The sequence below is a fragment of the Oenanthe melanoleuca genome, chromosome 6 (genome assembly GCF_029582105.1).
Source record: "Oenanthe melanoleuca isolate GR-GAL-2019-014 chromosome 6, OMel1.0, whole genome shotgun sequence".
Taxonomy (NCBI): domain Eukaryota; kingdom Metazoa; phylum Chordata; class Aves; order Passeriformes; family Muscicapidae; genus Oenanthe; species Oenanthe melanoleuca.
In genome coordinates, this window is record NC_079340.1 from 34720703 (window position 1) to 34734217 (window position 13515).

At 33.9% G+C, this 13515-nt stretch overlaps 1 protein-coding gene across 1 annotated transcript in view; it reads right to left on the reverse strand.

The window, feature by feature from the left end:
• CFAP46 (cilia and flagella associated protein 46) overlaps positions 1 to 13515 on the reverse strand; it is a 64195-nt gene that overhangs the window by 17783 nt on the left and 32897 nt on the right. Inside the window, exons 29-42 of the mRNA XM_056495662.1 lie at positions 13060 to 13219; positions 11612 to 11835; positions 10329 to 10436; positions 9808 to 9975; positions 9302 to 9450; positions 7787 to 7885; positions 7403 to 7532; positions 6335 to 6481; positions 4833 to 5033; positions 3758 to 3864; positions 2725 to 2907; positions 1789 to 1924; positions 993 to 1172; positions 395 to 583 (exon numbers count right to left, since the gene is read on the reverse strand). Of these exons, the coding sequence (XP_056351637.1) occupies positions 395 to 583; positions 993 to 1172; positions 1789 to 1924; positions 2725 to 2907; positions 3758 to 3864; positions 4833 to 5033; positions 6335 to 6481; positions 7403 to 7532; positions 7787 to 7885; positions 9302 to 9450; positions 9808 to 9975; positions 10329 to 10436; positions 11612 to 11835; positions 13060 to 13219 (2181 nt within the window). The remainder of the gene's footprint in view (positions 1 to 394; positions 584 to 992; positions 1173 to 1788; positions 1925 to 2724; positions 2908 to 3757; positions 3865 to 4832; positions 5034 to 6334; positions 6482 to 7402; positions 7533 to 7786; positions 7886 to 9301; positions 9451 to 9807; positions 9976 to 10328; positions 10437 to 11611; positions 11836 to 13059; positions 13220 to 13515) is intronic.

Genomic DNA, 13515 nt, shown 5'->3' on the forward strand with positions numbered 1-13515 from the left:
CTCCTTTTTTTACATAGGGTTCTTACTCCAACACGAAGGAACTTACAAACCCAAGCTTTTAACCTACAAATCAATATTCTTGATCACATGGATTCACGGACCATGTCTTGCTCACCCTTTAAGGCATTCAAGAAATTTTTCTATCTCTATTTTGAAAATACTGTAATTAGTATATCTCACAAACAAATCAAAAATTAGCTACATGAGGCTAGCAGGTAGGCAGAAGCATGTTTTTTGAAGTTACTAATTTTGCTATCCATTTTTATGATGGCTTGCATGCAGTATATAAAACCTAGCTCTACATAAAGAGCAGCTTTTATACAAATGTATACAGAAAAATATTAGAGCAGATAAACAGAGAAAAATATATTTAACTGAAGGAAAGAATGCATACCATAACATTTGGCTTCCAGTAAATCTCTGAATATACAGGATCTACATTAACAGCAAGTAAATGAAGGGTTTTTCCAGTTAGATACAGGCATTTGGATTTGATGTTGGGACAGCCTTGGCAAAGATTCTGTACGTTTGCTAACTGAGCCAGTGCAACATGAGCCATGGTGCGCTTCATGTACTTCCAATCCTGACAAAATACATATTTGTATTTATTTGCTCATATATCCCCACACAGACAGAAGAATGTATTTTTTTAAAAGTAACACATGCATATTTACATATGAATACTAAATGTGATTATACTTTCAACTACAAGTGATAATCTCTCTTTGATAGATATGCAATTTCATTAACAACTGATTTAGAAAAAAGTTCAATGTAATATCCCTAAGCAAAGTTCAACCAGTGCCAAGGAAAAGATGGGATGAGGAGAGGGTGGCCAGTAAACACCCCAAGACTAAAACCACACACTTCAACCTCCGTTGCTACAAAACTACATGACTGGTCTGGGAACCCATTTCTTCAGTAGGGATTGTGCCATGGAAAACCTTGTTATACCTTTTATGCAAATCATAGGCATAAATATTTTGTATTACCTGTTCTACTGCATCATCTTCAATGATTAATTCCTCCATAAATTCATGAAATGATGCTTCTCCCACATTTTTAGGCTTTTTCTCAGTAATGACAAGATGAAAAATATCCAAAAGAATTTCTACGAGATTTATTTTTCTAAGAGCTAATTGCCTCATTATTGGCAAACTAACATTTTTATTCTGAAATACAAAAGAAAGTAGAATTTTAATTTCAAGTATTTTTGCAAATCAACCCGATGAGAAGTTGGAATGTTGTATTTCTTTTAACCGAAGAAAAAAACATTTTAGAATTATCACTTTGATAGAGCAGAAATGTTGCAATGAAGATACTCTAGTAATTTAAAAGGAAAACTTCAATATCAAATATATTACAAGGCAAAGTAGCTCCACAGATAAGAGCAGCTGGGTTTTTGTTTTCACGTTTTATGTATCTGGTACAAATATGTAATATCTAATAATGCTACATGCACAGTTGCAAAGCAAGCTGCAGGCTTTCATTACCCAAAATACAATATTTTGAAGACAGACATTCTTTGTGAAGACTTTTTGTTTCTCCTGAAAAGGAAGAGATTTTGAAGAATTTTTAACTTTCAAAGACGAAACAAATCCTCTCTTCATCCCTTTTTCAACTGTAAATTCTTTTGGCATGCAGTATTTCCTTCTGTATACAAAAAATGTTTAATCATTACAAGAAGATAATTCCTGGAAGCCCCAAATGAGATTATCCAAGAATAAGTGAATATTACAACTAAACTAGATTTCCTTTCCACTATTAAGGGGGGAAAAAAGTAAATACCTCATTAAATGCAAATAAACTACAAACTCTATGAAAGACTTCCTCTGTTCTGGATACTGCTCTCTGAGCTAAGTTAGAAGCATCAAGATAGTGACTGTGTTTGCCTTTTTTGTTCCTTTCCTGCTTGGCAATCATCCTGAAAAAAAAACCCAAAACAACACCATAAACTCAAAAGGACCAACATAAGAAAGTGCTTATTTTAATGGTATCAACACTGTTGAACATATATAATCAAATAACGAATCTATTAATTAGTTGATTAAATAGATTAATTATAGATAGAAAAGATTAAATTTGTATATGTGTTTTTGAAATGCACAAATAGGAGGAGTGAACCCTTACAAGTTATTTCTCAGAGGTCTTATTCTTAGAACTGTACTGCTGCAAGGCAAGAAGGTGCCACGACTCAAAGAGAAGAAAGGCACATCATACTCTAGAGTACATATTCAGCAGGAACACAATGGCAGGAACAAAACATATCTCAGTTGTTTTAAGGGCTATCTTGCAAACAGCTGGGATTCCAAGCATACCATGTTTTGAACTTTTACTGTTGCAGCAGTTTCTAGAGAAATGTTTCAACAGAAAGAATTGTAAAAGCCTGTAAAAACTAGAGAATGGTTGGTGCGGCTGCTAAAATACTTCTACAAATGGAAAGTCAAAAAGCTGATTTAAGAGACCCTGACACCTTGTTTTGACCTCAAAAGACAACAAAAGAGAACTCTGCCTTCAGTGAAAACAATTTTGGATTCCACAGTACTTTTTTTGAATACAGAACACAAAGAATGCAAACAGACATGTAATACCAATATATAAATCCTAGCAATGTTATCTGCTCTGTTCCATCTTAATTAGACTATAAAAAGTAAACAATACAATTTATGGACTAGTACCATCTAAATAAGATTTTTCAATAGAGGTATAGAGGTATAGTTTTACCTATGAATATTTGCACATTCCAGAAGTATTTCAGCACTGTAGTTTTTATGCCCATGATTAAAAAGGTCCTTCTCAACTTGAACTAATTTATTGTAGGATTCCTGTAGAATGTGTGGCAACTGAGCAGAATTGGCATTAACTGTCATAGCATCCTTGGCAAAATGTATCTGAATAAGTATTTTTCTAGAAATAAAAATGAAATACAAGACAGCAGTCAGAAAGCACAAGCAATTTTTGAGAACAGACATACTTCTCTCTGTTTTCCTTTAAATTCTAAGAAATCTACAAAAAGCATCGTAAATGTGTGTTTTACAAATTATAGTAATTCTGAAAAAAATCCAAATATTATATTTTGAGATTAGAGGTGTCACTTGTTCCCTGTACCTAATTATTCCATCTTACTAGGCCTAATCAGTCTCTAAATACAGATGAACTGAGAAAACTGATAATTGTCTTCCATTTCTAATTGAAAGCTTCCCATTTCTGGAAAGAGACAGCAGTGTAAGTGCTGCATGCTTCTTTCCCTTTACCAATACATTTTAAGGTCTTTGTGCTTGTATTTCAGTGGAACTGAAATCATTGTTTAGTTTCACCATGAACAGGCTTTTTGGTTCATGGTGAGAGCAGAGGTAAGGCAATGTTGTGGACTGCAGCAGTGTTGTGGGAGTGTTCAAACAGATACCTCTGCATAGGCAAATATACACTGCACCTTTGGGTAACCTACACTGCTAGCTAGGCACTAATAGGTTGTGGTACCTAGTTTACCAGCATAACAGGCAGTAGGGCCACATGCATGCATTTAGGAAGAAAATACAATAATCTGGAAAGAAATTTAAATTTAAAAAAAAAAACAAACCACCACATAAATGAATCAGAATAGAAATATTTGAGAATCCACAGAATTTGCCATACTAAAAGAAGACAGCATTGCAAAAATTATATTATATAAAAAAATAAATTATATAAAAAAAATATATTTGCAATGTAGCTGTGTATTAGAAGCTGGGGATATTTTAGAAAAAAGACAGCTTACCTGGCTTCAAGGGATGCAATCATAAAACCCAATTCTGATTGCCTTCTAGGTCTCTTCAGTGAAGTAGATCGAAGCACATTTACAGTATGTTCCAGTATCTCACAAGCCTGCAGGTAACACCAGAATTTTCATAATTCTATTTTAAATGTCTATGGATAATAATGAACATTCATTTAGAAAGCTTAAATTTTGTACAGAACATGTTAATTATTCCCAACATGGCTGGCTCCTGATACCTGTAAATAAACCTAGAAAGTTTGAGTTATGATCATACTTAGATACTTCGATGATTACATGAATGGTGCACATACATACAAGGAGAGAAGACAGGGCCAGAATCATCTTGGAGGTACATAGCAAAAGACAGCAAATATGAGTTTAGTCAAAATCAAAATAATCCCTCTACACGACATAGCCTTGCACGGTAGATCAAGACGGGCTAGATCATCACAGATATGAGACTTTGTTTATGCTGAAACTAATAAAAGTTAAGGGTTTAACAGGAAATTGATATTTTGATGTTAGAGGGTTTAACAGTTTAACAGTAAAAAACAAAAAACAAAAACAAAAACAAACAAACAAACAAACAGTGTTTTAGAAGTATCTTCCAGGATCTAGAAATAATATTTGTAAAACTATTTGAAATACTTGGGAAGGAAAAACATAATAGAAAACACTACTGAAAGGTGTGATTTTTATTAAATATTAAAAATAAACACACCAGTGTTAACAGAACTGTCTGAATACAAAAGAATTCTAATCAAAAGAATCAGATCTCTGGGATTTAGTCATACATACTAGATTATAACTGGTTTTATTTCAATAGAAGAATACAAAACTTATCACAAAAACATCCTAAACTTCTGTGGGTAGAATTCCATTCACTCCTAGAGGCCTGCACCTGTTTGGAATCTGTAATTGAGGTCTGTTAAATGCTCAGAGAAAACAACATTAACTGCATTAAATACCTAATTTTGCTTTTATTGAAATGTAAAGGCTGTAATATTTCCCTGAGAGAGACCACTGCTGAAAAAAACCCCAAACCACTACCTCCAAGCCCTAAAAGTTTCCTTACCATGCTGTGTTTTCCTTGCCCCTGTTCCTCTAGAATTGCTTGGGTCAGACTAAGAGCACAGTTACAGCAGAACTCTTCGTCTCCTCCCAGCAGCTGTGCTTTCTCAAGGAGTGCTTCAGCTTGTCTGTGGTTTCTCTCCAGGTTGGCCAACACAGCAAGTAAGTACAAGCACCTTGACACATCAGATAGGGCCCCCAGCTCCTAGAAAGAAAGAGATGGGATCTCTATACCAAAAATCCACTACTGCTATTTGTATTTATGTCTGCCCATATTTTGGATTAACCTTATGGAAATAAAATCAAGCACTATTCCCTCAAGTATCTGCTGAATTTCTTAGTTACACCTTATAGGACGTCCATTCCATTTTTCTTTCTGTTCCTGTACCTTCTATCTCACCAGTCAAAAAACTATTTTTCTGCTATTATTTAGTATGTATATATCTGTTAGTGTTTGTCAGCATCTGATGAAGAAATGTGGTGAGGGAAGGTATTTTTGTGAACTATACCCATACACTAGAGATCCAGTGAACTCACCATGCTACTTTACACTAGTTATAAGCTATAGAACTAGTCCTGTCTAAGGGACATATATTGTATAATATTTGTATACCAGCACACAGACATACAGGATACTATTGATGAATTACATAATTAAAATTACTGTCCTCCCTAAAGTATTTTGAACTTTCCTCAACATACAATGCTTAATTAATATTTTATAAAGGGGCACGTATTATTCATGAATATAATTCACACATTATTATTCAAAGTATTCATGATTGTACTAAATTTACAGAGGCAGGTTTTCCTTACATGAGACAAATTATTACACAAAATAATAGGATATCAATTACATTTTTTTAAATAAAGTAAAAGTTTTACTGCAATAATCACATTTCAATAACTTTTATAATGAAGCACAGGACTACAGTGAAAAATGTTAGATATAGGGAAGATATCTGTAATGTATAATCCTTCATAATAATGAGATGATGTGGATCTGTTTGGTGGAACATATGGACACTTATTTCAGGTTTGCAGAATTCTAGGAAATAATTTCAGTTTTATCAGAACATTACAGTAAATCCATAATAAAGTTCAAAATTAAATAACCAGACTTTCAAATTATCAAAATATTGAGAGGATGGAGCTAATTGTTCTCTCTCTCTTCTGAACAGACCTTGAAGATTTCCCACCTATTTAAACAAACAAGGTTGAAATATACTCTATCTTCCAAGGCCACTGCAAAGCAGACAGAGATGCTGACACTTCAGAAATTTATATAACCTTCAGACAACTCCCATAAAGCTGGAGTGAAATGCCATATATTTAAATGTACATATTACCTGTGTTGAAACTTAATAGGAAATTGGTTTGAGGTGCTGGGACAAGGCTTGGCTTTGAAGTTTGGTTATTATTATTCTGAAGAATAACTGCATCAAAATGAACATTTTCCCTACACATGTTATTCGTGTTTCTTTTTCTGTTTAATTTGTATTGTACCTGAGTTGCAGCATGGGCCTCTGAAAGCAGAAGCCTTGCTGGTTGATACAAGCCTAGCTGAATTAGTACTTCAGCTTTTTCAATCCACAAATGAGGGAAAGAAAGTGCACTCAGTCCTTTTCCTGTTACTGCATTTACCTTGAAACCCTGAAAAAATTAAAGAAGTATTACACCTTCATAAATTTCAAAACAAATGAGACAGAATACAAGTTGCTATTAACTATGATATCCCACACCTCACCTGTATTTTCTAACTTCAAAATTTAACATTATATTTCAAGAAAAGCAGGTAGTTTATGAGAGTGGATTTCACAATCCTCCAAAGGCATTGAACTAGTAAGTATATACTGTTTAAACCAACGGTATGACAGATTAACTACTTCAGATATGCTACTGTCACAAAGTTGATTTTTTGCAATAACTAAAACTCAAAGAGGAATACTATTTACAAGATCTAAAAGTGGTGACTTGTGAGGGATTAGTAATTATAAAAACAAGGTATGTTATATGCACAAGTATGGAAAGAATATACAAAGAGAGCAAAATGGTGTGATGACAGTCCAGACAGCATTGCCATAATAAAGAACAAAGTGGAGGTAAACGTTAAAGAGATCAGTAAAGCAATTATCTTCCTAAAGAAAAGACAGTAAAGACAGACCTGAAATATTTGCAAGCCCTTGAAACAATATGTAAGAGGAGGCAGAAGAGTATGTGCTAATGTAATGGAGAAAGAAGATGAAAAACGAGGCCAAGAGTGAATACAGGATCTTTTTTGCTTCTTAGTCTTTTTAATCTATTTGCATTAGTCCCCAAATCCATTTGTAGGAAAGTAGTTTTACTTTGCATGAATAAAGATTCCAGTCTTGTTCTTCCTTGATATAAATAACATGCCAGGCAAACCCAGCTCAGCTTCAGATGACTGCTAGCAGAATTTAGGTAGCATTCATTTTTAATGATTTTTGTGTTCAAGTATTTCTCAAGTATTATCTAAAAACAAACTAGCAAGTGCATTAAAAAAAAAGGGAAGACTAATTAATTTAGTATAGAAAATGAAGTAGAAATAAAAACCTTTTCACTTGAAGTAAGAATATTCTCATTCCTACTACCATTAAGCTGAGCACTTTCAAAAGGTATTTTTCTTTCTTCTGTCTTCATGCATACAGTTTTTTCTTTTTTCAGTGCAATCTCTTGCCTACACCTAAATCACAAGAAAGAAAATGTAAATTCAAGTATATTTTAAAAAGCATCTCATAACAAAGTATTAGCATGTTAGGAATCTTTACCATACACTACTCTGTAGAGACACTCTAACCAAACCTGCACAGAATTTTAGCTAATATACCAAAAATGTGTTCTGAGACCATGTTTTTTATTCTTTTCCCCCAACAACACTTATCAACTGTAGGGCAAACAGTCTCAAATAAATACCACCTCAGCAGTGAAAATACATACATTGCTTGCTCTAATTCACTAATGTGTACTTCTCCAGCAGCTTTCTCATGATACACAGATGCCTCACTCAGTTTTAAATCTGAACATATCAGGGCAATTCTACAAATAAAAAGAAGAAATGTTTAAGAAACAATCCGAATCATTCATATGTTGCTTCATATAAGCACATCACATATACACAGCACATATTCCTCATTTGTCAATTCTACCTTGGCTTGTCTTGATAAATACTGGCAATAGCAAAGACACTAAATAAAGCCAGGGGAAATTACCCAATCACAGAGGTCACAGAATCAAAGAATGGTTTGGGCTGGAAAGAACTTCTAAAGATATCTAAAGGTATGGGAAAAGCCATCTTTCACAAGACCAGGTTGCTCCAAACTCTATCCAATCTGACCTTGAAGAATTCTGGGGATGGGACACCCACCAGTAACACCAGCCTTATCCATCAAAGCCCTATCTCTTCGACTTAATGGCAAAAATTATGTACTGAAAGTATGAAAATATTTATATGTCTCATTACAGAATGCAACCACCACACCTCTGCTCCTCAATGTGTATGTGCCAACCTACTTTTCTCTCCTGAGTAAAGAGGAATAAATTCCTACACGTTTATTGGGTCATAGTTATATATAAAATACCATGAAATAAGCACAAGTCTTGAGGAATCAACAAAAAAATTTTGTCTGGTGAATCTTGGCTGAAAATAATTTACTACCAGAAAGTCCCTTTTAGCCTTGTAAGAAAGCAACTCAGAATCAACTGGCAGATAAACATGTATTTGTATACATGAATATCTATTCTGCTCGGTGGGATCAGCTCAGGCTTGCTAAAGATTCATTATGTGGTGTTGCATGAATTATCAGAAAAGAAGCAATTACTGCTTATGACTGATAATAAGCAAATGTTATTTAATACATATCAAAACAGCATGATTGAATGCTTTAATTGAAACAGCAAGAATTTTCAATTGCATGCATATTAAATACTTTTAAATCAAACCTTTTAGAGATTCTCATCCATAAAGAATAACGCAATTTTGGGCGCAAAGACAAATCTCTCTAAAAATGCACTTACCAGGGCAACTTCTTTGTGCCCTTAAGGTGGAGAATATATTTTTGATAGATTAAGGGGATTAAGGGGCAAGCAGGGACTCTGCCTTTTGAATACTTAATAGATAAGACTTTTTTCATAGAAGCTTTTTTTTACTTTGCTTTTTCAGTTAAATGACAATAAGGCATTTCAAAACTTTTTCACATGAAAGTGGCCAGACTTCTTAATCTCATATGCTTTCCACATGGAAGATCATCTTTAGTAATAAATAAACTTAGTGGCCTTAATTCCACAAACCTATTCATCAAAATTCTATTAAAATGCATTTAAAAAATAAAGAAAAATAAATTAGAAGCCATTACAGTCAGTCACAAAAATTCTTGTTACTACTTGGTGAAATATTAATGGATGGTCCACTCCATTCAGTTTCTCTTTTATTTAAAATAAATGAAGGATACAAACCGAAGGTGATAGAGATCAGACAGACTTCTACATTCCAGAACTTCACTAGCAATAACTTCAGCTAGCTGAAAGATCGGAAGAATCAGGTGGGGACAAAAAATTTTCTGTAGTTCTTTAGATAAAAGGTCCATAAAATACAAAGTGCAAGTCTGAAAAGAATTTTTTTAAAGTTCAGTCAGTATAAATGTAATTTTATAGAAAAGAAATTTTAAATTAATAATTACATCTTCAGTTCCAAAATAAACCTCAAAAAAGACACAAAGAAACTTCCTAGGTGAAAGAGCAGCAAGGCACACAGAAAGCTGGTAAATGTCTTCTCTAAGTTAACTTCATTTCAGCATGCAGAGAACAGGCTAACACCTTTTGAAGAATTAATGAATATCTCAATACAAAAGTATTTGGGACAGCTGTCTGAAAATACACAGAAAAACTAAAATATAACCATTTTCTGGTACTGATTTTCTTCTAAATAGTAAATGCTTTAGAATTTTGAGGAGTATACTTACAGGTTTTGGGAAATTATCCCAGTTAATACCGTAACTATTTGATTTCTGTTTAAAGATATCTCTAATGTTAATGGGACAGTTGTACTGGGCCCATTCTTCCACATCTGCTGGTATGGTATCAACTGATTCTTTCCCTTTAGACTTCTCCTTTGCAAGAGAAACTTCAACCTATAATAAAAACAAGAACACTTATGAGGTCAAATTAACAATCCTATTGGTGTTAAATATTCAGTTAAAAAATTTACACATTTGCTTAATATCCTTTGAAGTATTGTCAGATTTGGGGTGTTTTTAGGATCTCCAGACAAAACAGCAGTATTTGACCACGACAACAAACAAAAGTGTTTGTAAATCCATGATCTGTCAAGATTGTGTGATCAAGAGTGAAGGTAGGATCCACAGAATTCACAGAGAAATTCTTCCCAGGTTATGAGAGTCAGTACAGGAAATCATTTACCCAATGAGCCCAGGGAAATATATCTTAGAGGGTGGTTTTAATTCCACAGAAAAGTGGGTCTTACTTGTTTCTCTTTCTTTTTAGGAGTTTTTAGCTTCACTTTCTGAGGACCTGTAGGTTGTGAAGTCTTTGAGAATGCTTTTGTAATAATCCCTGATGCTGACAATGACACCTAGACAATCAAATAATTACAGTTAATTATTTAAAATCTGTAATTAAAAAAATAAAAATCTGAGTGTCTAGTAATAGTTATTATCCACTGCAAGTCACAGCTATCTACAGATATCAACAATTGTCATATACCATGTTCTGCTCGTGTAATAATTTTCTTCAGAAAAGTAACAAGTTCAGAGACACCTGGAGGCTTGCATTTTTTGTACAAGCATTTAGGACAATCATGGCGGTACAATTAAGCAGCAGAACTGTCAAAAGACAAGATCATCCCTGTGATAAATACTACTGCTACTTTTTTTATCCTATATGGCTGCAAATGCAATTTTATTTTTTTTTTTTTTTTTAACCACTAGTCTAACTAGCTTCATTTTCTATAAGGGATGAATTTTATAAGAAAGGAATCTGCAAGACAGCAGAGTCACTCTCTCCTCTCTCTGGGATAGTGTTTTACAATGCTACTACTGAATGTAATATAATAGAAATTTCTAAATATTCAAGCATACATAAGAATTAACTAAAACTTCCTCTGTACAAAAGCGAGCACAGATTCTGATCTTACCTAAAATTAAAAAAAAAAACAACAACTACAAACGAAACCAAAACCAACCAAACAAAAACCCAACCAAACAACAACAACAAAAAACCAAAAACAAATGCCACATTAATTTGAGAAGAATAATATGTTTTACTTCAGGAATCAAGAGAAGAATAGAAAATATGAATAAAAAAATAATGCTGGATACTCACAACAAATTAAAATTTCAAATTAAAGGTAACACTTTTAAAAAGTAACATCTTTTAAAAAGTCAGAGGCAGCAGATTTTTTCAGAGAATATTTTAAGATCTTCTTAGTTATTTATGGAATGCTAATACCAAACAGCTTGATTTGAAGTGGATGTCTGCAGTCAGCTCTGTTTTATTTTGTCAGCCAAAACAAAGTGTCCTGTACTACTTTAATTCCTTTCATATGACATGGTTATACCTTTTCTCACAATTTTCTCGCTTAATCCTTAAACCTGAGAAAATACACTAACTGCACCATAAACCAGGAAACTCTAAGGACAAAGTTAGACACCAAATGAATAGCTGCTGCCATGATTACACAAGGAAATGTGAAATGCACCGGCCACATGACAGTGCCACAGAACAGCACAGGACCTCACACCATCTCACCTGCCAGACACGGACAATGCAGCCATATGCCATCAAACAGTGCTGCTGGTGAGAGGAAGAACCAGGACCAGAAAATAAAGCCATTAATGTCTGTGCTCTAAACAAAGCTTCCAGTTGTTTAATATTGCTTAAATCTTCCAAATTAATTTGGGGCACGGTACCACTTGCTTCATTGCTCATCTTAGCATTTTCTGTAGGCAGGAACTCTGGTAAAGCATTGTTTTCTGTTAAAAAAAACCCAAACACATGCTCACAGTGTCAGCACTGTAAAAAAGTATTTAAAAATCAAAATTTCTGAATTGAAAACACAAATATTTAGGGGAAAAATAGAAAAATGGAAATCTATCTACTATAGGTGCTCTTGTTAAAATGATGTAATGCTGCTTGTACCATGTTTTTAATCAACAATTTAACGGTATTGTATAATAAATGATGTAAGCCTGATAGAGAGATGAAATCCAGAAAGGCTGGACCAGACGACCTTTTGAGGTTGCTTCCAACCTGGGCTGTTTTATATTTGAATCTAATTTCCCTTTATATTATATTATTTCAGTTTCCATTAAGAGCTTTGCAAAAATCTTCTTGAAGCTTAAGTAATGTAAGGATAGTAATCATAAGCAAACAGGTGAAACTGGTTGGAGGATCATTACAGAGCTAATACAAAACTTAAATCACCATGAGACTGAAAGAAGAACCCAACAAAACCACTAACAGAAAAGTATAAACACAATATTGCTAATTTTGTTACTAATCTACTGTGTGACAGGAGAGACGCTGCATGTTTATCTCCCTCAATGAAACACCAGAAGTGCTTGTCTGATCCATGTCTACCCACACAAAAAAGAACAGCACCGCAGATATTCACTAATGCCACTCAGGACAGCATGGTTCCAGAAAACAGATACTTTTTTCCCAAATGAATATTGGGGTATCCTATCAGAACAGGTCAGTAAGGTCCTACCAGTACAAGTGGATATTTATGTAAAAGGAGCAAAGAATTCAGAAGAGCTCAGAAGTAGTTGAAGGCATACATCCCTTTGAAAGTAATTTTTGACAAATTAATGCTAAGATAATGCCAAGGAAAAGGTAATGGACTTAGGTACCAAAATCTTGACACAGAAACTGTTTCCTTCAGTTTCATCTGTCCCTCCATAAGAACTCACGTGAAACAAACTGTCCAGCAATGCTTTCTGGTAGCATCTCACATCTCAGGAATCCCTATGTCAGAGGGGAGCAGTATCTTACTATACCAAAGTACTGAGTGTAAGTCTTCACAGCATAACACAGAATTCACAGATAAACTGAACTTGCATTGAATAAATGACAGTAAATTCACAGGAAAATACAGGCAAGCTTGTGCCATTCTTTCTGGTAACTAAGTAAATTGAAAATCTCGTTTGTGTTTCCTGCAGAGAAATTCCTCTTAAGGAGAAACAACCACTGCATACCTTCCTCTTGTGAGGACTGCATAGGGAATCTCATACAAAGCAGGAGATCTACTGCCCACTCCAGAGGTTTAATAGCATCCTTGAGGGGAAATTGATTACAATATAAACATTCAGCAAATTCCATCAGGTAATCAACTCTCTGCCATTCATCTTCTTGTTTCTATAAAAGTAATAAAGGAGGAGTCAATTTGTATTTGTTTATGTAAACCATCAAAATGATATTCTAAAATTTCATGTAAAGTTTCATGATATTCTAAAGTTTCATCAGTTAAATCTTCATTTTATTAAATACACTTGCTACTCTTGGACATTTTTCTTCAGCCAGACTCAACTAAAATTTTACTGAATATAAAGATTCAACCACAGAGAGTTTTCCTACTGAAAAGAAATCTCAAAGTTATAAAAAAGTATATGGCCTCCCTACACATTCAGGAACTTACAGTCCTATCAATCACC